The following is a 24,692-nucleotide window of genomic DNA, read 5'->3' on the forward strand; positions in this document are numbered from 1 at the left end:
GCCATTTCAAAAGTGTATAGTTTTTTGGGGGGACGCGCTGTATATATGCATGTTTTTCTCTTCCATAAAAAAATATAGCTATGATGTATATTCATATATTCTTTGTTTTCTTGAAAATTCACTGTGCTTCTGATTATTTTAATACAAAGGATATTGTGCAATTTTCCGGTAGAAAAGTTATTACATTGGTGGATTTCCATATCCTTGAGATTGATCGGATCAATCGTAAATCTCTGTAAGACGGGGCCCAGGGCCCCGTCTTACAAAGATTTACGATCGATCTATTCAATAGAAACTCTATGGAAATCCATCAGTGTCATAATTGTTTATACAGGAAAATTGCACAATGTCCTTTGTAAACAAAGAGATGCACAGTAAATTTTCAAGAAAACAATGAATGCATGATTATAATTCATATCTAGAAAGTATTTTGAACAAACATGCATAATAGATGTTGACATTGCTGGCTTCCAATAGCTTTGATTGATCAGATCAATCGTAACTCTTTGTTAGACGGGGCTCTTGTATATACTTAAATGGTATGTCACCAGAGTGATTCGATGATGATACATTAAAGGGGGGGGGGGGTATCCTGACGAATAATTTTTGCAAAAATGCCAGAAAAATATAGTAAGAAATATTGGTGAAGATTTGAGAAAAATCAATCAAAGATTTGGAAAGATACTATATTAAAATTTAAGTTTTTGATTTTTGACGTCATGTACAAACAGCTTCCCCCACATGTTACGTAATATTAAATGCAATAATTCATTATTATCTTTTTAAGATGCAATGATTACTAATTTTTTTTTTCTTTCAGGAGCGGGTGTGATATGATTTGTCTGTTGAAATACTGAATGTTCAATAAAATCAATTTACATTTTTTTTGTAGAAATTTACATTTTATTCATATTTTTAATTCACACTACGAACGCTGCTAGCATTTGACGTCACAAATAAAAATGCATCCTTTAATAAATCTTCAAAAACATTATGGATTTTTCCCCCAAACCTTTACCAATATTCATTATATCTTTTCCGTTATTTTTACAATAAAATTTTCGAAATGGAAAACTTTCTTTTTTAGAACATCACGCTAGGGAAGAAAATCATCTTCCGAGTATGGATTGCAAAATGCAGTTGATTAAAGTTTAGAAAGATTTTGTTACGGGTCTACATTAAAGCATGCATATCACATGGGCATGCTGAAAGGTATTGGTGGTGGCCAGGGTAGGGGTAATCATTCAGATATATGAGTTACAAATATTTATCTGATTTATAAATATAGAAGACACATCATGGAACGTATACATTTACAATCATATTTCAAATAATTTACACATTTATTCATTATCTTACATTTTCATAACAATTCCTCATCAAGTATAAACATATTTTCAATGATTGCAAAATATAAAACATCGATTAATAGTGGATTTTCGAGTGAAATTCGGAAATAAAAATGGACACGAGTGACGGGACTACATGAGGGGATGGAGTGGGGCGAAGAACATGAAGACAGAATCAATGAGGGTATACAAAGAGAACTGACTGAAACGTGTAACTGTTACCATCCTTATTTTTCAATTGTGAAACAAATGCTGTCAGTTTCGGGTCATCCTGTCCCCAGGGGAACGCTTTATCAACATTGTTGTCCATTTGAGAAGCACTTTTACTATGGTAAATAACGGATAAAATTGGACTTGCTGGATTAGGCAAGTCCTTTCATTAATCGATCCCAAGGTTTCCATTAGTGAGGGGCAGCAGCATCATCATCAGGGGCCTTGGAACCTGGAGGTGGTGGGGCTTCAGCTCCCATTTTTTCATAAGTGTTTTAAAAAATGTAAAAATGAAATATTCTATATGTACATCCCCCATCACGTTCAAAACAGTTCCGCGGCCACTGATAGAGGGGTCATATGATTTTTATGCCAGTGTAATTTCTTTCTATTTTGAGCATGACAATACATTTTGAAAATCTGAACGTATCCAGACTATATACAATCAACGAGATATTGTTTTATTTGCAGGGATTTTTAATTCATTCACTTCTAAATCTTCTTTCCTTATTGCACATCATCACCATAAATCAAAGCCATGAATAAAAATCTCAATAAAACTGTCGATATGTTCCCAATCATGCCGATATACACAACATTAAATTGAAATAAGATACATGAAACAACAAACTTAACTCTCATTCATGTTAAACTTACACTGATCTGGCTGTTGCTCATAATAACCGCATTTTTTAAATATTAATATATTTATTCATTCTTTATCTAACATACAAGTATTAAAAAAGTAGGCCAATCACCCAAAACACTGTTTTTCGTTGGGTACCTTCAAATACAAGGTATTATATGAAAAAAAGGTGACATCGTTCCGTTCCGATTGAGGTGTACGCCATCTACGTTCAGACGGACGAAAACGGACGAATATTATCGTTACCGATAACCGATGAGGTGCCATGGCCGAGTGGTCTAAAGCGCCTGACTGTACATGGCAAGTCAGGGGTTCGATTGCCCGGCCGTGGCACCTATGGTCGTGAGCAAAGCATTTATTCGACAATGCTTTTTTATTCTACATTCAATGGAAATGGTATATACACATTCTTGGTAACTAGGTGTGCACTTTAAACAAAATACACTGATTGGCTGAAAGTTTAATTGCGTCATTCACAGGCGAAACTTTGGTATATATTCACGTTTCGTCTCTGTAGGCTTGTTTAAAGGACAAGTCCACCCCAACAAAAACTTGATTTGAATAAAAAGAGAAAAAATCAACAAGCACAACACTGAAAATTTCATCAAAATCGGATGTAAAATAAGAAAGTTATGGCATTTTAAAGTTTCGCTTATTTTCAACAAAATAGTTAAATGAACGAGCCAGTTACATCCAAATGAGAGAGTTGATGACATCACTCACTCACTATTTCTTTTGTATTTCATTATATGAAATATGAAATATTTTGATCTTCTCGTCATTGTCTTGTAAAATGGAGTTTCATTCCTCCCTAAACACGTGGAATTCCATTATTTTAACATTTTGTGCTTCAGGCAAAGAGGTCCTTAATGTCAAATTCGTAAAAATTGAAATATCGTATAATTCAAACAATAGAAAACAAAAGAAATAGTGAGTGAGTGAGTGACATCATCGACTCTCTCATTTAGAAGTAACTGGCTCGATCATATAACAATTTTGTTGAAAATAAGCGAAACTTTGAAATGTCATAACTTTCTTATTTTACATCCGATTTTGATGAAATTTTCAGCATTGTGCATGTCTGATTTTTCTCTATAGATTCAAATCAACATTTTTTCTGAGGTGGACTTGACCTTTAAATATAGAGCCATTTCCATGAAAAAAACGCATGTCCGTCATGAGAGAAATGCAGTGTTTCTAAGATTTTCCGTTTTTTTTTCATGAAATGGAAATATTGTAATATGTACAACTATTCAACGTTCAAATTCCGAACAACATCATGGAAGACTTGACGAGTAGGGCCTATTTGGATCATTTTCTTGTGCTATTTTATATATCCATACGGCGATTTCAAACAATTTGGTACTAAATTTCTGATATTTTACCATTACTAAAGAAGTATCTTTCATTTATTGTTCCCATCTTCAGCTGCTAATTTGGTCACAGTGATATCTCTATTCATCATTGCATTCATGTGAACTAGGTCCAATTCTTGTAGAAGGCTTGTTACTTTGGTATAAACAATGCTAAATGACTGTGTGTCTGAAAAGACGCGTTACCAAAATGTGTCCATAACGCTCGTCATAGTATGTTAGCAAGGGTGGGAAGTTACCCAGTTACAAATAGTTCTAATTTTTTGACCCACCTGCCAACAAACTTTTTACGTAATGATCAATATATTTTACTTGTCGCCTCACTTTCTCTGTCTGTTTATGCCCGAAGCAAGCGGGACAGCGTTAATGCCTATGGTGCCCTTTCCTGATTTCGCCGTTCCACAAGGATGTCTCTCTATTCGGTCAATTCCCAGTGTTTTACCAAACTTTTGGTGTAAGCAAATTATATGATTAACGCTCTATAAGGTACGAGCTTTTAAACGTCTCTTGCTTTAATATATACCATTTCAGCTGCCGGCCTGCCAGTTCGATCCAATCCCCAATGTGCCAACGGCCGATACCATCACTACTGTTTTAGTACGATCTTCAAGTCAAGGTGTATAAGAGTCAATTGCGCAGGATCTTCAAGAAGGCCGTTACACTTGGGACTTTTAAAGCCAGCTTTTACCAACGTATGTATAATGAAGTACGACAAGTTCTTATTTAATCGCATTTCTTGATATGAAGCATTTCATTCTCGATATCAACAATTTTATCTTGTTAACATGGTTAACAACACAAAATATCAACATGATCAAGAAATCATTTTTTATTAAAAAACGTTTGAGGTTGCTAACAAAACACACTTCTTGATGTGAAGATTTAGTGGTAACTAGTAAAACGGCTTGGCATTTATATACGTCAGCATACGCTGGCTAAAACGCAAAGGTGTGACGGCTCCCCTAACTGCCCCTCAGTCCCATCAGTTGCCATTTTTGTCTGGAAAATCACCACCGTAGACCAATTCAGTGTTCATATTCATGAGTGTCAGCGTCTGTTCGGGTGTTTTGTTGGTTAGGGATGAACTTGTCTTATCGACTCCTGAGCTAGATGTTTTCTTGGTGTTCTTGACCTTGTAATCTCCCTGTCTGCTCTGGCTCACCAACCACCGTTCTCTCCTGCGCTTGACAGCATGCCGCACCTGAAGGATAACCAAATGAAGATCTTTGCTCATCGATTGAATTTTATGGATTTTATGATCAATTTAGTTTCAAATTTTTGGAGTGCATGCACTCCCGACAAGCCTGACTTAGTTTTGATAAATTCTAACCATTTGCACTGAGAAGATATGGTCATTTCAAATTTTACAGAAGTTAATGGGAATAGGAATTATAAAGTGATTAATTCCCCAAGCAGCAGCCAAGGAAAAAATAAAAGGTTAGATGTCCTACGTATAGTAATGCGTTACTTTGAAGAATTATATGAATCTTTCTCCTTATTTTTTGTCTATTCATCTGAATACAATTACATCCAACAACCACAAACTCTAGAATGAACATGTCAGGCTCCATAACTAAATAGCTCGCCTCAATACTGGTATAACTGCAAGTGGTTACATAGTGATATCTGATAAACTACCATTTCCGTTGCATATAACTACCCAATCTTCCTGCTCATACCCCACCTGTATGGAGAGCGTCAAGTTCTAACTTGTGCCTGCCTAAACCCGAGACCTGCTTACCTCAGAATTCCTTACGAAGTGGACGAAGAATATGAAGACTCCTTGGAAGGAATTCGAGATGACGAAAATATATTGGAAGACGACAGACGCCCTCTCGATGGCCAAGAATGCAAAGACCCACGTCAAGCCCATGATCGGGAGGAGGACGAATATAGCCTTCACGCCGTGTCTGGTTGATAGGTTGAAATTTCGATTAAAAAAAGTTATTTGTGGGCAAAGAAGAATTGAACCATGTGAACAAGTAGGCTTGTGCTAACAAATAATATTGGGTAAAAATGCTCCATGAGGGTACTTATATGTCCAACCAACAATGAGCATTTCTTTTGGGCATTTTTATTTATCCAGTGTGATGAAAAGTTTGCCTATTCTAAAGTAATTGCTGCTTATTTCTTAAAGGAGAATGAAACCATTGGAACAAGATAGCTTGTGTGAAAACAGAAAAATCAAAGAAACAGATCAACGAAAGTTTGAGAAAAATCGGACAAATAATGAGAAAGTTATGAGCATCTGAATATTGCAATCACTAATGCTATGGAGATAGCAAATTGGCAATGAGACAAAGGTGTGTGATGTCACTTGTGAACAACTCTCCCATTACTTTAGTATATATTTCACTTGAATTGCCTCTTTTATCACATCTATCCATACATGTATATCATGTGTTCTTTCTACATGAGGGCATGTAATACATATTTTTTAAGAATACATCATGGATAGAGAGTTTGTATCATCATAAGAAAAATAAAAAAGAGACATTTTGAGGGTATTTTATAGTCCACCAAAGGGAAAGATGTTCATCAGTGACATCACACATCCTTGTCGGATTGCCAATAGGAGGATCTCCATAGCATTAGTGATTGCAATATTCAAATGCTCATAACTTTCTCATTATTTGTCTGATTTTTCTCAAATTTTCTTTATTCTTATTTTTTGATTTTGCTATTTCTACACAAGCCTATTTGTTCCAAAGGTGTCATTCCCCTTTAACCTTACTAGACAATATGCTTCCCGCATTGGGTACAATACTTCCCCAAATTGGTTGGACACATAATTACCCTCGTGCTGGTCGAAATTTTACCCAATATTTTTGACAGTGTGTAAAAACAGAAATATCAAAGAAACAACGTAATAAACGTTTGGGAAAAGAAAAGTAGGTTTAAACATGTTATTTTAATAAATCATCCGGTCATTGTTCCATTGGCAATGCAACCAACATGTGCCATGACATGATCGACTCCCCGATTACTTTTATACAGTATAATGGTCATTTCTATAACGACTATTCATAGATAGTTTTTTTAATACCCGGGAAGACATGTTATACAGTTTGTACATAACATATCAGAGTTTGTATGTAAAAAATAGATGTTTGGAGGTATATTTGAAATGTACAGAGATACAAATGTGGAAACTGAGAAAGAATGAACGTGTGTGTGTATGTGGGTGTGTTTGACACAGAGGGGGGGGGGGGGATGGAGGAAAAATATTACTTCTTATTGATATCATTGAAATTTGTTATGTATCATTCCCTTATTGTTCAGTACGTAATAATATGAAATACCCTACCCCCCCAAAAAAAAATAATAATGATAAATAAATACAATTATGAATGATAAGATCCCGAAAGACTGAGACAGTATGGCTGATAAAAAAATATGTCATCAGTGTACCTACCTTACTCGAGACTTGACGTCACTTTGTAATGTAGGACCGTCGGCCATTTTGGCTATCTGCCGTACGACCCGTACCATTACAAATAGATTGAAAAGGATGATAATTGCGATAGGCACCATTAGAAATAACAGACTGAGGTCATCGAGGCTCAGGAAGCATCTAATCAAAAACAAATCATCACACAAATCAATTGGTTTACAAATTTAGTAGGAAAGATAATAAAGCCATTATCTGTCAGGCCAGTCAATCTTATATAAATATCTTATGCATATCATGTAAAACTATTTAACTATACAAAGCTCTGTTATTAACTGAGAAAAAGTGATGTCACCTTCAGATCATCTGCCCCCCCCCCCCCAGTCATAAAATACGCTGGTGCCTCCCCTGTACAAAGTCTGTGGAAATTTCAGAAACCAGGAGGCAACGAGTCAAGAAAGAGCCTAACATGCCTAAGGATCAAACATTGCTATTAAAGGTCGAGTCCACGTCAGAAAAATGTTGATTTGAAATAGTGAAAAATCAGACAAGCACAATGCTGAAAATTTTATCAAAATCGGATGTAAAATAAGAAAGGTATGACATTTCAAAATTTCGCTCATCCTTAACAAAATATATGAACGAGCCAGTTACATCCAAATGAGAGAGTCGATGATATCACTCACTCACTTTTTGTTTTTATTGTTTGAATTTCAATTTTTTACGAATTTGATGATTAGGACATCCTTCCCTGAAGCAAAAATGTTACAAAATAATGGAATTCCATGTGTTCAGGGAGGAATGAAACTTCATTTCACTGACATGACAATGACGAGAAAATCAAAATATTTCATATTTCATATGATAAAATACAAAAGAAATAGTGAGTGATGCCATCAGTTCCCTCATTCGCATACCGACCAAGATGTGCATATAACTGTTTTGTGAAATGAAGCAAAACTTTAAAATGTCAGTTTTTTATCTTACATCCGATTTTCATGAAATTTTCAGTGTTATGCTTGTTGAATTTTTTTCTTTTTTTCCAATAAAGTTTTTGTTGGGGTGGACTTGTCCTTTAAGCTTGACTTACGCATTTTGATTCCCCAGCTCTCCAGTCTGGACTGATAGTAGCACAATCAAAAAGACAACTGGAACTCCTGAATGTAAAATATTGATAATGATGATGATGATAATAATATTGATAATAATGATGATAACAATTCGATTCAAATGAACATTTATTTTCTTCCATTTTCACAAAATATAAATTTACAATATTATCCATATACAAAATCAGTTATCATAAAAGACTGTAAATTTATACAAGATTTGTTTACAGAAAAATGCATAGTTCCCTATTAAAAAGCAAAAAGCTTGTGGCGGGATAAGCCTGTAATACAAATTCAAAACAAATAAAAATCGAAAAAGGATAATATTGTTAATAATATTTGATAATAACAGTAATAATAACGATATCTTTACCCGGGGTAGCCGCTTTGTTTTCCAAGCGGGCCTTGCTGTTATTATTATTATTGTTATTACCCCGGATTTAACAAATCGGGAGTATACAAATATGTTGCAAACTCATCTGTTAAACTGTTAAATGAAGGACATTTTTTTAATTTGTCCATGTCGATGTTGTACTTGTGAAAATGACTTCTTTATTGAGATTATTGCTTTGATGAGACATAAAGCTGTATTAAATGATGAAAAAAAAGGGTTAAGCAAATGATCGTAATTTTAAGCTCATATACCGACAAAAATAAGGACATCAATAATTACGATACTTTTACTTCATTTTTCTTATGTAAAAAATAGACTTTGCTCACCCCATCCGCATGCCATATAGTGCTTGATTTTGCGTCGTTCGGCGTTCCATACAACAAACGTTAGCAGGTAAAGATGAATGCCTTCAATTGCCATCCAAGCGAACATGGTTAAAAGTAGATAATAGATCAAAGATCCAACAACAGTACATGGTATCTGAAGAGTAAAAATAATTTGAAAGAAAACCCCCATTATATCCTCAATGACTTACGATAAAAGGAGAGTATACACTGTAAAAACTGTGGTGTTAAAACTGACACCAATTGGTGTTAATAGAGGACCACACCCTGAGGTGTAAAATTACACCCTATAGATTAAACATATCACCAAAGAGTGTGAATGTAACAAAAAAAGTGGTGTAATAACACTTATAGGTGTATAACTAACACCACCAATTTAACACTGGTGTAAAATAACTGGCGTGGTCTTCTATGTACACGGGTTAACACCACAGTTTTTGCTATGTACCATGACGAAAGGTTTCATGTAAAAATAGCAGACAAAATAATGAATGATATAATGTATGTAAGGTTTGAGGAACATTCGTCGAGGATTGAAAAAAAAATGAATTTGTTGATTAGTGACGTCTTATGAGAGCAGCTTTCTTATATGTCGTGTCGCCCCAAAATAAATGAAATTACATTTTATAGAAAAAAATAAAATGTATTTTCTTATTGTACCATGAGTAGGTCAAAGGACAAATTGTTTCACAAGAGCTCCAGATAGAAATAAAATTTTAGTCATCATGAATCATATCTGCAGTCACAAGTCAAAAAAAAAATTATGTTAATTTTCTTAATCTTTTTAGGGATTTTCGTCAAACCTTCACAAATATGTGTTTTTCTGGTATTTCCACAACACAATTTTCGTCAGGATGAGCTTACCATAAAATAGAGAGGAAGAGAGAGAGAGAGAGGGGGGGGGAGGCAACAAGATTTTCACAGTCTTCGTTACAAGAGTACACAATTTTCACAAAATGATAGCGTTTATTTGAACGTTAGAATTCAAATTTAAACTAAGGTTTAAAATTTATTCATTTCCACAGAAAACAACGCAAAATATTACATGGTATGCCTATAAATTAATTGCAATAACACAGCTGAGAATAAACAAAAGCAATGTACACTGTAAAAACTGTGGTGTTAAAACTGACACCAATTGGTGTTAATAGAGGACCACACCCAGAGGTGTTAAAATTACACCCTAGAGATTGAACATAACACCAAAGAGTGTAAATGTAACAACCAAAGGCGTTGTAATATCACCTAAATGTGTAAAACTAACACCACCAATTTAACACCGGTGTAAAATAAATGGCGTTGTCCTCGATGTACACCGGTTAACACCACAGTTTTTGCTGTGTACAGAAACACGTTATTGTTATAAATTTATCAAACATTTGTAGCACTCAATACAGTAACTTTAGATTAGTTTTGTTTCAGCCCTACTTGAAACACTCAGTGGTCAGACGGCTAAAGATAATAAATGATAGTCCGTGACTTCCAGGAAAGTACGGCAATTGTTACAGACTTACCGATGGAAACTGGACGAGATTAAGACACAAGAATACAATCTCAGTTCCCCCGACAGCTAGGGCTAGGTTCCCATGAATCAGGATCAGATCACTGTGGAGTCTGCAGATAGAAAATTAGGGGAATAAAAATGAAGATCGAAAACCGATATACTTGAACCTGACAAAAATTTGCTTGTAGGACTGTTACGAACTCCACACACGCACTTACTCACCTACCCATAATGCACCCGCCCCTCTCGCCCTAATACACGCGCGCGAACACACGCCCATGTCACCACATCCAATCACACAACACACACACACACATGCACACCCGCACCCCCTACGAAATATCGCTCAAACACCCCCCACACACTCACGCACCCTCGTCGGCGAAAGTGCGTACTAGCACAAGATGATTCCAGAGTTATGGACGTTTGTAATTTTGGTTTTCGGAGTAACAAAATTAAACTATTAAAACACTTTGATGAATTTTCGTCAATCCCTCACCAATATGTTTCTCTGCTTGTCTACTTTTATTAACTTATCTTTATTGTCAGTTTTCTTTCTAGCTGTTCATTAAGCATCTCCTCACACACATAATTCAATGTTATCAAATTTAAATTGCTGCAATTTTCATTATAAATTTCATCCCCTCAACAACGTTTCTTTTTGTGTATAGGCCTACGTTTTGTTGTGGTTTGAATCCTATATCTTACTTTAAGATGGCGTAGCCGAAACAAGTGAAAAAGCAGGCAACGATTGATAAGCTGCACCCGACCCAGGAGATGATTCCCATGGCAAATTCATGACGAGGAGGCACCTGTGATGAGAACAATAAATACACAATACGGTTATAATTTTTGACATGAAATAGAAATAACATTCAATATCTATAGAGCATACAGTCATATACTAATCTCCGAGAAAGGTTAGCGGGGAAATAATTCATCCGAGGTTGGATTGGCAAGTACTTTTTTCTGAGAGGCTATTAGCGTTAGCTCCGAATGGTGTTCGACATTTTTGCTAGGAGATATCCATATCTGCATTTCAAAGTGGAGGTCTGAGATAAATTCACATTGCATCCCCGTGAATCATTTTCTATAATTTATTTTTGAGATAATTGGTTATTAAACTTGTTATTTATCATCTTACTTGAGTACTAGACACATTCAGCAGTACAGCGAAGCTAGTCAGGTGATCACAGAGGCACGTGACTATTTTGCCAGCATCCGTGTCATTGATCCTATCGAATGTGCACCCAGAAGAGGACCAGTTGCTAAACAGATGAGGAAACAATTTTGAATATTGTTATTTAAATGAATTTCGCCACTTACATTATAGATTTCACTTTAGGTCGATAGATAGATATGGCAAAAAAAATAAATAAAAACATTTACAGTTCAAGAGTCTGATTTGCATTTGGACCGTGCCATAAGAAATAGGCCTATACAAAAGAGAGTCACATAATCTATATTACCACGGATAAATTTGATAAAAACAACTCGGAATATTGGTCGAATTACAGTAATGTTTCACATTATCATACTTGAACTTAGGTAAGTCACTTATTGAAGTGATTTTTCTTTAAATAAAATACAGGCTACTGGAAACAGTCGCCATACATGTATCAAAAGAAATACTTATTAAAAAAATAATTGATAATCATTCGGAACATATAAATATCAAAACCTACCTAGTATTGTAGTCCCAGTATGAACAAAGAGTATTATTATCCATCAATTCCTCCTGTTGAACACATAAAATAAAAATTTAGAAAATGAGAAATATCGGTAATATCTAATAGCAAATAGTTCATTTAGACTTTATATACTGCTCGGTCTTTTTTTGTACTTCCCAATGAAAACTTTTAGTGGAAAATATGGTTCATATGTAAGTGAAGACCCATTTTCTTTTTTTTCTGTGCTTCTCGAATTTTTCGTGATATGACTTATCAAAAATATGGGCAAAAATGCCATTCCCTATTGGGAAATCCTGGATTTGCCCCTGCCCAGAAAAATTAATGCTAAACATACATGATTGTGTGTAGTTTTACTGTGTTTCGTGAAGGTAATATATTTCTATTAGTGTGAGTTTTGACTAAAACAACCTTTAGCTTCCATTTTCGAACGATTTTGATTTTATCAAACATTTCGAATTTTGTTCTCTTATTCATTTTCAATTGATATCATTTACTTTGTTTTATTTTTACCATATTTATATTCATTCATCGTTGATTTATTCAAGTGTTGCATTATCAACATTGTTATCATTATTTCGTAAATATTCTTTCTTTCTTTCGTTTTTTATTTATTCATTTATTTATTCATTCATTTATTCTTCTTAGTTATTTATTCATTTATTTCATTCAATTATTAATTCATTTGTTTTTATGTTATTTTATTTTATTTATTATGTTATTTTATCTTATTTTATCTATTCATTTAATTTAATTCAATTTCATTTCATTTATTTATTTATTATTATTATTTTTTTTTTTTGGGGGGGGGGGCTGTGGAGAAAGCGGGTGGGTCCAGAGTTCATGCCTCATATGTGAGTGTCATTATTATATCATATAAACATCATTATCTGGGGGAATGGGGTTCTTCCATAGGCCTACCTCTCCTTTGGTTATTGGAAACATAAGTGTTATGTTCTTGCGGAAAGACGGTACTTTTCTCTCTGATATCAAACCAACTCCCAGGAGAGGAGATGCAACAGCGATCCTGGGTTATAGGGATTGAGTAAGAAATGAGGGAGAAAGAGACAGAGAGGGGGAGTGAAAGAGAGAGAGAGAAGAGTGAGAGAGAAAGATATGGAAGAAGGGAGGGATGGGAGTAGAACAAAATAAGAGTGAATTTAAATAATATGATATTGTATTTTATACTCAATGCAAATTTACGAGAAAACAAATGATGTACAGAAGTGCGGAAAGCGAGTTGTGGGACAAGGAGTGGAGTAAATAGGAACGAAAGACTGGATAATCAAAATAGAACTACATTTTATTCATAAAATCTGATGAAAATGTGAAGAAAATGCATTAAGAGAGGAGAAGGGTGGTGTTAGGATACGTATTTAGGAAAAGTGAAAACAAAAAAATCTCATTGAGATTCTCTTGCAACGAAATCGCTGAATCACATCTCGCTCTGTTCGAGGGATATAATTTATATATCCCACGATAACGAGTGATATTCAGATGACTATTTGCGTTTAAATTCACCTTTATTTCACGATTTATTTTCTACACCAAATTCATTATTTTACAAAGATATTTCCTTTCTTAAAACAGAAATAACATCATATTATGTAGTGTTGATACTTTGTTATGTAGAATTATGATAACACATATACGGCTTCATATCAAATTAAATTTGCAAAGTGCTTAAAGTTGTTAAAACGTTCGATGACATTGCCATCGCAGAGAAATGGAGAGAACGGCGATGTGGTATATAATAATAACAATGGTAGAAATAAAATCCTTCTAGCGGATAAGAATTAAGCCATAATCATGATAATTACTTTGTTTCGTCATAATTTTCGCAGGATGATCTAGCCACAGCCTCCGCTCCATGGGGAAGGTTGATACGGTAGGAAGCAGAAGAACCCAGTTCCTTGAGGACCTCACACGGGATATGCACGCCATCCAGCACCAGGTCTAGGGCGCCCTCACAAACAGAAGATTCTGTCGCAGTCGCCGAAGATCTTGCCTGACCCGTTGATGTAACTTCCAACGCTATGTGACGATTCAATCAAAGTACAATAAGGCGTGAAGAAGGCAAGTACTGTAATTATATTTTACCGCACTTTTATATCCAAAAATATTATTTCTGCTTCATCACTTCTAAAAAAAGGCGCTTACAATGCTTGGTCGTCCTCATAGCTTTTGTACACTACCGGGTTGAGCTAGGTGGAAGGGCGTAGCGTCAGAGTATGAAAATGGCCTTTTGCCAAAGGGTGCCAGTGTCCTAGTTAACAAGACACACGACCCTCCAATCAAACGGCGACAGTCATGAACACCTTTTTATCGAACCATCACTTACAAAAGTTTAGTCTGTGTGACTATGATTATTGGAATATAGAATGGGTTGCAATTTCAGGTATTAAGGGAAGGGGAGGGGGTCCAAGATACCATACAAATTTCAAATTCAAATTCAAATTAAAAATTTATTGATTATAATCACAAACATGTTGGATTGTTCTCAAAATTATGCAATGAAACACAAACAGAGACAAAATAATTTAAATGATATAAATAATAATATACATAATAAACATACAAATTAAAATAAAATAAGAAATTGAATATGAACTTGTTGGCAATTCAGATTTAGTTGCATTACTCATGATTCTTTCGCTTTTCTAATAAACATACATGTACATAATACATAATAGGCATATACCTAATATGATACATAATAAAATATAGCCACTTGTTTACATAATAATATACATAATAAACATAAACATAATACAGTATGTGGACTCTTAGGTCACATGACCTACTGAAATAATACATATTTACATCATAATGAATTAATACAAATTATAATAAGTACATTGTGATATTTAAAGGAAGAAGGGGAGCTTGAGGAGAATGATAACAATAATAACAACAATAATAATGACAACAACAATATCAAAACATAAGCAGATCAATAATAACATTTTTTTTCTAGTTTTATCTATTAGCCATTATCAGGTGAAAAAAAATAAAAATAAAAAAAATAAAAGGGTAGGTGAGGGTAAATAATTTTAATGCAAAGCACTTAAAAACCTTAAGTATATAGGCGCTATAAAAAGTTATATTATCATTATTATTTATCATTATCATTATTATTATTATCATTATTATTATCACTATTATTATTATTATCACTATTATTGTCATTATTTTTATTATGAATACATTACTTATTATGTTGCAAGAGCTCCAGACGTTTATCAAACATTGCACTTATTCCCTTAACTAATATTGCGTTTAAGTCTATTTCGGAATTCGACATCATTAGTTTAAATTTATCATTATTGTTTAAGCTTTGGAAATCCGGTAATATTTCATTCAATTTAGAGTATAGTTCTAAACTGGGCTCTTTTAAACATGAGCAGATGACAAGGAAGTGAGGTTCATCCTCTATACCGGCCTTGCATAGAGGACATATTCTTTCTTCTGGTTTTAGTTTCTTATATCTTTCTTCTTCAATCATAAGATTGCTATTACTTATTCTGAGTTTAGTGAATTTAGTTACATGTGACTTTTCTATGTCTAGTGATATGTAATTTTCCATTTTGTATTCTAGTTTAAAGGCTTTATATGTTTGCAGTTTGGTGGAGTATTCGGTACTTTGTTCATTGCAGAGAGCGTCTTTCCATGATTTAATGTATCTGTCTTGTAGTTTGCTGTGTATAGCTTTTTTTAATCTGTTAATCGAAAACGTATTTTGGTTTTCCCATACATGGGAGAAGCTCAATGAGCTTAGAAAATATTCAATATATTTGCAGTAATTTATGTTTGTATTTTTGTCCTCAACGTATGTTTTATTTACTAGGCTTTTACAGGCGGAGTTAGTCATGTGGTGCCAGAATCCGATAGTATCTTTCAATGAAGTGAGGGCAAGAGGAAATCGTCCGGTTTCTGCAGCATGGCGCTATTCATTGCCGCCTTGTTCGTACCCAAAATCAATTTGAGAAATTTTTATTGTAGGGCTTCAGGGGGGAATGTTTTATAGCAAGTCTCAATTAACTTTTTTTTTCTTTTATTAAATATTCAACAGCCCAAACTTCTGAATTATAGAGGGCAATTGGTTTTATACAAGAGTCAAAAGGCTTAAGGTGAGCTTTAAGGAAGATTCTGTCTTTTGGTAAAATGTTTCGTAAACTGAAGAAGGCTTTTTTTTGCTTTGTTGAACAAGTGTTTTATAGCATGAGTAAATGTGCACGATGGTTTAAAGATTATTCCTAAATATTTATATTCGTTAGCAATTTCTATCTCGGTATTATCAAAGAAAAATTTATTCTTATTAAGTGTTCTACCTGCTTTATTAAAAATTATTATTTTGGTTTTCTTTGTATTTATTTCTAGGTTCCACTTTACACAATATGTCTTTAAATGGTTTAATGCTGTTTGAAGCCCAAGTTCATTTTCGGAAGTGATAACAAGATCATCGGCATAGAGAAGACACGATATCTTTTGACCTGAATTCAGTGTTACTGGATGACAATCTTCCCCAAATGAATCAATAATATCATTTAAGTAAATGGAAAAAAGGGTGGGGCTTAATACGCAACCTTGTATTACTCCAACCGAAGTGGGGAATGATTGTGTTATTTTATTTTGTAATTTAATGGAAAAACGTACATCATGGTACATATTTTCAATTATATCATAGAACGGACCAGAGATGTTGTAGTTTTTTAGTTTAAAAAGAAGAGCGTTTCTGTTAACAAGGTCAAAGGCTTTCCGAAAGTCAACGAAACATACATATAGATATTTATTTTTTTAACATTTTATTTATCATCGTTTTTAAAGTGAAAATATGGTCACTAGTTCTACAGCCCTTTCTAAAGCCTATTTGGTTAGGCTCAATTATGCTATTTTCTTCAAGGTACTTATGGAGTCTATTGTATAGTACTCTTGAAAAGAGTTTAGCTAGGGTGCTTGTGAGGGCAATTCCACTATAGTTACCATACATGTAGTTACCCTATTCAAATGTTCGTCCAGAAATAATAATACGAATGCAATTAATGTCGCCGTCTTGAAGAAAGTGTTGCGTTGAAAGTAACAGGAGAAAACAAAACACACACACGTAAGACCCGGATACGCCCTTCCGACTGGTTTTAAATGTAGTTACGTATGATCTCAAATCTATCTGCAATCCGATATAAACCCACCTGCATGGTTAGTTGAAACTCCAAACGACTCAGATCCATCATTCACGATTAGACTCGCTGCGTCATTCATTAGACCTTCCAGCTCCCTCTCAGCATCCTCAGGGGTTGACGTAAGATTAATCTGGCGGGAAATGGATCAATTATAATTTTTGCTAGAAAAAAATAAATTTGTCTTATAGTAAAAATATCAGTTTATTTGATAATTTGGGGAGAAATAGCATAATTCTGAAAGCATGAGCATTTTGTCTAGAAGTGCAATCAAACATATCATTGGCGTGATGAGCCAACAATTTTGATGGGGCTAGATATGGCGTGATGGGAAAAGATATACACTTTTTTATCTTAAAAAATCAGTTTATCTTGCTAGATTTAACTAGGAAGGGTGTCTCTAGCTTCAAAGTGGGTTGAACCAATTTGTCACCACGTTTAAATTCATTATTGCATTCAAGTTCAGTTACTTATGATGTTCATAAAATCCAATACCCTTGCTCCAAGCTAAGCAGGAAATTATTGTAAGATTGGGTTTCTTTATTTTTAAATGGTTAAATTGTGTGTAACTATATATCGATATATCGGTACATGTCAAACTATTTACACAAGAATATGATCAATTGTAAAATATCAAGCATATTATCTAGTATTACAACAATCCCTTGTTACTATAGCCTGTAGATGCACTTGTCCCCGACTTGTCCTTGAGCGGTCCGCACAAGTATCAAATTCGCGTTCATGGGTCTGCTCAAGGCAACACGAACATCGTGTGAGATTTCCTTAAGTTGTTCTGCCTTTCAAGTATGACCCTTGAAGTGACTAAGTGTTTGTTGTTGCTTAAAGTGAATCCTCAATTTATTTGTATTTTAAAAGTATAGGCATAGAAAGAATACGCCTCGAAGGAAGCGCTTGACGTCATAATTCACTACTCGAGGCCTGAGACGTCTGCGCTGTTCCGTAAGCTATCAGGAGCACATTGATAGGCCAAAACAGTTGTGTATAGTTTAAAGGTCAAGACCACCACAGGAACATGTTCATTTGAATAAATAGAAAAAATCAAATTAGTATGACACTGAAAATTTCATCAAAATCGGATGTAAAATAAGAAAGTCATGACATGTCAAAGTTTCGCTTATTTTTCAAAAAGAGTGATATACACAACTCAGTGACATACAAATGAGACAGTTGATGATGTCCCTCACTTACTTTTTTTGTTTTTTATTGTTTGAATTTATACATTTTTTCATTTTTTAAAAAGATTTGACAATAGGGACCAACTTGAGTGAACCATATGCTAATTCCATATGTGCAGGGAGGAATTATCCTTGTTTCACTTGACAATAAGGAGAATATTAGAATATTTCATATAATAAAATACAAAAGAAATGGTGAGTGGGTGACCTCATCATTTACCTCATTTGCATACCAATAAGGCTGTGCATATAACTGCTTTGTGAAATGAAGCGAAACTTTAAAATGTCATAACTTTCTTATCTCACATCCGATTTAGATGAAATTTTCAGTGTTGCGCTTTTTGGATTTTTTTCTTCTTTTTATTCAAATCAATTTTTTTGTTGGGGTGCTGGACTTGTCATTTAACTTTTAAAAAAATAACAAGGGAGATTACATGCATTTTAGTCGATGACGTCGCTTGCTTTTCATAGCCGAGATGACTTGAGTCACATCTTTAACTGTTTAATCATTTGCGAGCTGATGTTGCGATCTTGCACAATCGTCATGATCGTACAATTAAATTCAACAATCGTAATAATTAGTTTTCTCCCCTACCTTCAAATTAGATGAGCTAATTAAAGGCAATAGTTCTCAGGTAAAATCTATATAATAATAATAATAATAATAAATATCAATGGTGCAATATGGAAATCTTGAATTAAAGAAAAATTACATGGAAACAATTGTCATTATTATCCCCCAAATATAATTCAGCGTGAAAATATCAAAACGAATTGGTCCTAGATACATGTATACGCCTAGTTAATTGTTCTCGAAATTATCGATACTCATTAACTTGTTTGTGAACTAACCACTTCATTTCGAAACTGATCTGTTCTCCATGCTTTTTACAAATGAAATGTGCATATCGCTTACGCCATCAAGATGGATATATAACATCGACCAATTTTTCCCTCAACGTTATAATTGATCTAGTCATCTGCAATTTCATGAGTTTTATTCCAGGGTTGTCATTTTTCAAGCAATCTGCTTATAATGACAACTCTTCTCCTGCAAACTGTAAATGTTAAATTTTCTTTGTTAATAGTAGATCATATTTGTTTAGAATGACTTTTTTTATTTTGTACTTTTTATCGTTCCATACCGAAATCAATTACCGATATATTATGTTTGTTACGTAATGAAAATTGTATTTTATACGAATGTTTTGAATGCAAAAGAAATAATAAGTCAAATCAAACCCTTGGTAAGACAAATAATATTGCCTACCTGATTTGCACACGAATCCAACAAGAGTTGATTGGTCTGGTCCGCGAAAAGCACATTGATGGCGTCAGAAGAAATCTATACAATTGTGGAATAGGGATGATAACAAAAGAGAAGATGAAGAAACAATGTCACGTTTTTTAGTCTACGACACACATCGGATTCAAGATCACAGAAAACTTATTCTCAAATTTCCTCCATGGCAACGAACAACCGAGAGGTCTTTGTCGTATATAGGTCAATCTGAACAGCAGTTTTGTCCCGGATAAACAGCATATTTGTAATTTTTCGTTAGGTCCGAAACTTAGGACGAAACTGTTGTTCTTCCGGTTCACCAATTTTCGGCAAAGAAATCCAAGCTGTTTTTTTATGACGGACATTGTCAATACATTACTGTGTTCTTAAATCCGTCGCACGTCGTAGAGCGGATTGTCCCTATCATTACCGATAGTGCAATATATAAATATCGACCAGCTATTTAGCTTTGAATTTAATTGGAAATATTTTATTGCTGATTCCTCATGGTGGACATGGTGGTCGATTGTCCAAAAAATTATTATTTTTCCAATAGTTTGAATAGTATAATTTTAGATGTTTAAAGTTATAATATATCCAAAACATGATCTTCAAAATAAAGTTTTGGGTGACAACTTCGTGATGTAATTGCAGTGACGTAATGAGCCCACAATTTAGAGGGACCAAGCATGGCTTATGGAACAACATTTCTAAAAAATAAACGAAAATCTTACCCAAATAACATGCTGAATACGAAAAGCTAATTTTATGATAGATTTGGCATTGAAATCCATATTTCATCTTTTCCCCCTCTTATTCCTTCTTTTTATTTGTTATTCTTTATTTGATTCATTATTTTTGTCTTCTTCTTCTACTGCTTCTTCTTCTTTTTCTTCTTCTTCAGCTTCTCCTTCTTTTAATGATTATTGTTATCATCATCATCATCATTATTAATATTATTATTACAATTGATAATTTTGTTGTTTTTATTATTATCATTGTCATTATTATATACTCACATTCAGGAACGACTTCGCATTTTCTCCGGTGGCGTTTTTCAGCGGATTGCGTTTGAGAACACTAGTGAAATAATCAAAGGCAAAGACGAGCTCGTCGATGGATCCAAGCTCCTCACGATCGCCGAGGTAGTCGGTGAAATCAGACATGGCTTGCTCGGCCTCCCCGAAGGTCTTGAAATCTCCTGATGAAATTCGTGCCGACTGATGAATGAGATCGTCACCGACATGGGAGAGATGAGAATTGGAGGGAAAATACAAAGTAAGTTTGAGAGACAAACAAAAATTCACTTAGGGCGACAAAACAAAAGAGGTGAATGGCAGTGAAAAAGCATGCCAATCAAAATTACATTTGTTTTGTCTTTTGTATTAATATTTAATTTGCAATTGTTGCATTCTACGATCAGATCACTAGCTTTGAATTTGTAGACAGATTTAACGGCTACAGATTAAGTAATTTGCCTGACCTAAACATTCATATTTTCTCTTTATGATGCAATAGGCCTACCAAACATTTACATACATGACATAAGACAATACACTGTTGTTGCTTTTTACATTGAAAATATAAGTACACAATAAAATAGGTAATTTTACAATTGCGTCATTTCCATGTTGGTCGAAAACAAAGTCGATGCAATAAAAAAGGGAACATAAAACGAAAGAATGACTAATTATATCAAACATGCTCATTAACAAGTTAAAAAATACAAGGCGTCAGTCTATAATTGCACGAGAAAACGAAGAACGTTCTTTTTACATTCAAATTCAACTTTCTGAAAGAATTTCAAATGGTTTGAATACTTTGAAACAAACTTACAAGAGAAGCGCGTTTCTGTTCCTCAGACATCATGGTTGCATTTATTGTGGTTGTCATGGTGGTGTCAACAGTAGGTTGGTCTGAGAGATAGAAGACACGGAGAGAGAGAAAGAAATAAAAGGAAAAGAGAGGGGAGAGGAACAGACAAATAGGAAAATCCTAGTATTATTTTATTGCAATCATCAGGATGGCAAAATTGTTAGAAAGAATATCGTTTCTGAGAACACAGTTTTATAAGGCACGATTCCAAAATTCAATGATACGTCTTCCCCGCAGGTAACCGCGTCTTCGCGGCATAAGCGTCCTTCCATCGCCGACCTAACCACTTCACACGCTGCTGCAGGAGAAACCCGATTAAGACCATGCGAATGTATTTTAAGTTCACGTTTGATATGAGACAAATGAATATAAGCACAGCTCACTTCCATGATCGTTCATTTTGGGTATTGGGAGAAAAGCAGTATGATTTGTGTGTATATTAGGATTTAGTAATATTGTTATTCATCATTTAATTTTGCACATTTTCGAAAAGAAATGATATTTATTTCACACAATTAAGATGAGCAAATGTCTACGCGGCAATATTAAATGTTTAGCTCAATACGGCCAAGTGGTTTTTCATAATATTTACAAACTCAATTACAGGTGCTAAACATCCAAATAGTAGTATTATCGAATGTATCAACCTGAAGTACGAATAATTTCTTATGACGGGAAAATGAACATCTTAAGCAAAGGTGACATAATTATCAGGCGCACATAAATTTTGATTTGAAACTGTTGACCCAAGTGACCTAGATAGTCGAAAGGATGTCTCTCAACTCCACGGTTAAGCTCTCCAACAAATTCTTTCCAAAGATCCACTTGATTCTTAATATACTCTATTAACATGATTAACCCGTAATGTATGAACTTACCCGTGCTTATGATCATCGTTTCAGGCATTTGAAATGACACATCGGCCAGCATCGCTCCTCCAACATTTTTACTTTGTGCGTAGAGTCGAACTAGAAACCTCTCTGATTGGTCACTCTGTGTCACGTGGTATGTACCCTTCTCTAACTGTTCATAAAAATGGCAGTATTCTTTAACCCTGGGAAAGTTGTATCCCAATGTCGCCTTTAGATCTTCAGATACATTGAAACAATGGCCAGGGAGATCAGTGACCGCACTGCCATTTATTTGAAGACTGTCTTTCCCGCGTTCTGATGTGATTATATCTACATATTGCAAAATGTCGCCTGTATTGTTAAAGCGAAATGTGGTATTCCCATGGTAATCTTGCACTGGTGGAACCAACGTCATACTCGGATCGCCATACTTTGACGTGGTAGAACTTGCCATATATTGCATGACTTGAACTGGCTTATCGGAGATTATTGAGCATACAACACTGGTCATGTCCTCTGAGACACATACGTCAGTAAATTGTTGTCTGTTTAGCGTGTGATGTTGTACAGTGTCGTTCCCACACTGAGAAAGGTTTAAATTGGTATTTTCGTAGAACGCCGAAACGCGTATAACCCATCCGTTTGTGGCATTTTGAAAAGGAGGAACAAAGTGAACCCTTCCCCACTTTGATACAGGCATCAATTGTTCTATAATAACTCCATGATCTACATGACCTACACCAGTCTCCGAGGACGGTATGACTACATCCATTGAACCTACAACGACTGAGACTGACTTATCAGCTCTGATCATGGTTCCAGTCAAGTTTTCTTTATTAGATCCTGCTTTCAATAACATTAACTCATTTGAACTCAGTACAATAGTCTTATTTCCGGAAAAAATATCATTACCTTCGATAACACAAATTTCCACACATTCGATCACTACGTTGGTGTCGTTGTGAACGGCCGTTATCGCGACTTGGGCACGATGTTTGGCAGACTCCGGCTTGTATACATCTATCATGTATTCCTCCCCGAGGTAGTCATTCGGGAGAGCTAGAAATCCACCGGTTATCAATTCTGTACTTCGGACTATACCATGGACAGTGATGTCCGCAGTGGAACATACTGTAATGACTTTGCATGTAGTTGGAATATCAATGTCTTTAATACCTGTTACGTCCATCCATTCTTGTTTGACACATGGTACATAGATATATGTGTCTTCCTTTGAATTAGGCACTATCCTAAGGTGTTTTTTAAAAACATTGGTGAAATTGATGAAGCCGAAGTTATAACTTTTTACGCACGTCTCGTTCTGCGGTGAAACTGCAAGAAAAGGAACCAAAATATTAAAATATTAAGAATTGCAAATGAATAAAGAACTTTTTTGCATATCATACAGTATTAAAGGTTAAGCTTTAAACAATGACGTAATTTTACCAAGGTATTTCGCCCCCAAATAAAAATGGATCTGCATACGTTCAAGTATACTTCAGTTTGGATCTGGATTCGACAAAGGGCATATGATACGTTCGTGTTCTGACCTAAATGAAACTGGGATAAAAGAAACATATTTCTTCATCAAAATGCATTATTAAAACGAAAGAAGTGATCGTGGTAGAAAAACTAAAAACATGCAAAGATTATAAGGAACGAGAACCCGGTTAGTAGATTTCGTAGGATTTGCCATTTCTTAAATTTATAGCCAGTGCGATGAAAGGAAGCTTGCATCGATTTTTGACCATTTGTTATAATTGTCTCTCCCTACAAGCATATTAAAAGTGGCCAGTGGCATTTCTTTCTCTGCTTCTTTCTTTCTTTCTTTTTTTTGGCTTGCTTGTCCGATAAAAACTGACTCTGTCAATTCGAAACTCTCTCTGCATTCTCCCTCTCTTAACATGCTTAAAAATATCAACAAATGATCCCCTCTCTGCACACCTTTGTATCCCGAGCCCGCCCGTACGCACATTGCAAAGTACGCAATTGGTGCAGTTATCATGTTATATTGATTAATGAAGCCTTGTGCTCAAAAGACAGTAGTATAGTAGTATAGTATCTATTTTTCCGATCCAGAATACATTTAAAAAAGACAAATACATACATATATAAGAGTGAGAGAAACAACAAAATGGAATCGGCTGGATAACCCATATTCAGCTGTGACAGCTTCCATGGGGTCCAGAAAAAAAGCTAATTAGAACTGATATATTTACAAGCAAACAATGAAAAATGAATGAAAGATATGAGTGTACACGAGTAATCTATACAATATAAACGATAAAAGACATGATCAAAAA

General features: G+C 34.6%; 1 protein-coding gene across 2 annotated transcripts in view; it reads right to left on the reverse strand.

Moving 5' to 3' along the window:
- Window positions 1-3,433: 3,433 nt before the first annotated feature.
- Window positions 3,434-24,692, reverse strand: part of LOC121405705 — a 59,757-nt gene continuing 38,498 nt past the window's right edge. For both annotated transcript variants that reach the window (XM_041596629.1, XM_041596628.1), the window contains 16 exons: window positions 22,417-23,721; window positions 21,500-21,579; window positions 20,683-20,883; window positions 19,652-19,726; window positions 17,198-17,318; window positions 13,829-14,042; window positions 12,930-13,035; window positions 12,006-12,058; window positions 11,465-11,588; window positions 11,029-11,132; window positions 10,331-10,430; window positions 8,799-8,952; window positions 8,060-8,126; window positions 6,994-7,152; window positions 5,320-5,488; window positions 3,434-4,779 (listed from right to left, as the gene is read on the reverse strand). In XM_041596629.1, coding sequence (XP_041452563.1) covers window positions 4,561-4,779; window positions 5,320-5,488; window positions 6,994-7,152; window positions 8,060-8,126; window positions 8,799-8,952; window positions 10,331-10,430; window positions 11,029-11,132; window positions 11,465-11,588; window positions 12,006-12,058; window positions 12,930-13,035; window positions 13,829-14,042; window positions 17,198-17,318; window positions 19,652-19,726; window positions 20,683-20,883; window positions 21,500-21,579; window positions 22,417-23,721 — 3,251 coding nt within the window. In that variant the 3' untranslated portion in view covers window positions 3,434-4,560. The remainder of the gene's footprint in view (window positions 4,780-5,319; window positions 5,489-6,993; window positions 7,153-8,059; window positions 8,127-8,798; window positions 8,953-10,330; window positions 10,431-11,028; window positions 11,133-11,464; window positions 11,589-12,005; window positions 12,059-12,929; window positions 13,036-13,828; window positions 14,043-17,197; window positions 17,319-19,651; window positions 19,727-20,682; window positions 20,884-21,499; window positions 21,580-22,416; window positions 23,722-24,692) is intronic.

The sequence above is a fragment of the Lytechinus variegatus genome, chromosome 19 (genome assembly GCF_018143015.1).
Source record: "Lytechinus variegatus isolate NC3 chromosome 19, Lvar_3.0, whole genome shotgun sequence".
NCBI lineage: Eukaryota > Metazoa > Echinodermata > Echinoidea > Temnopleuroida > Toxopneustidae > Lytechinus > Lytechinus variegatus.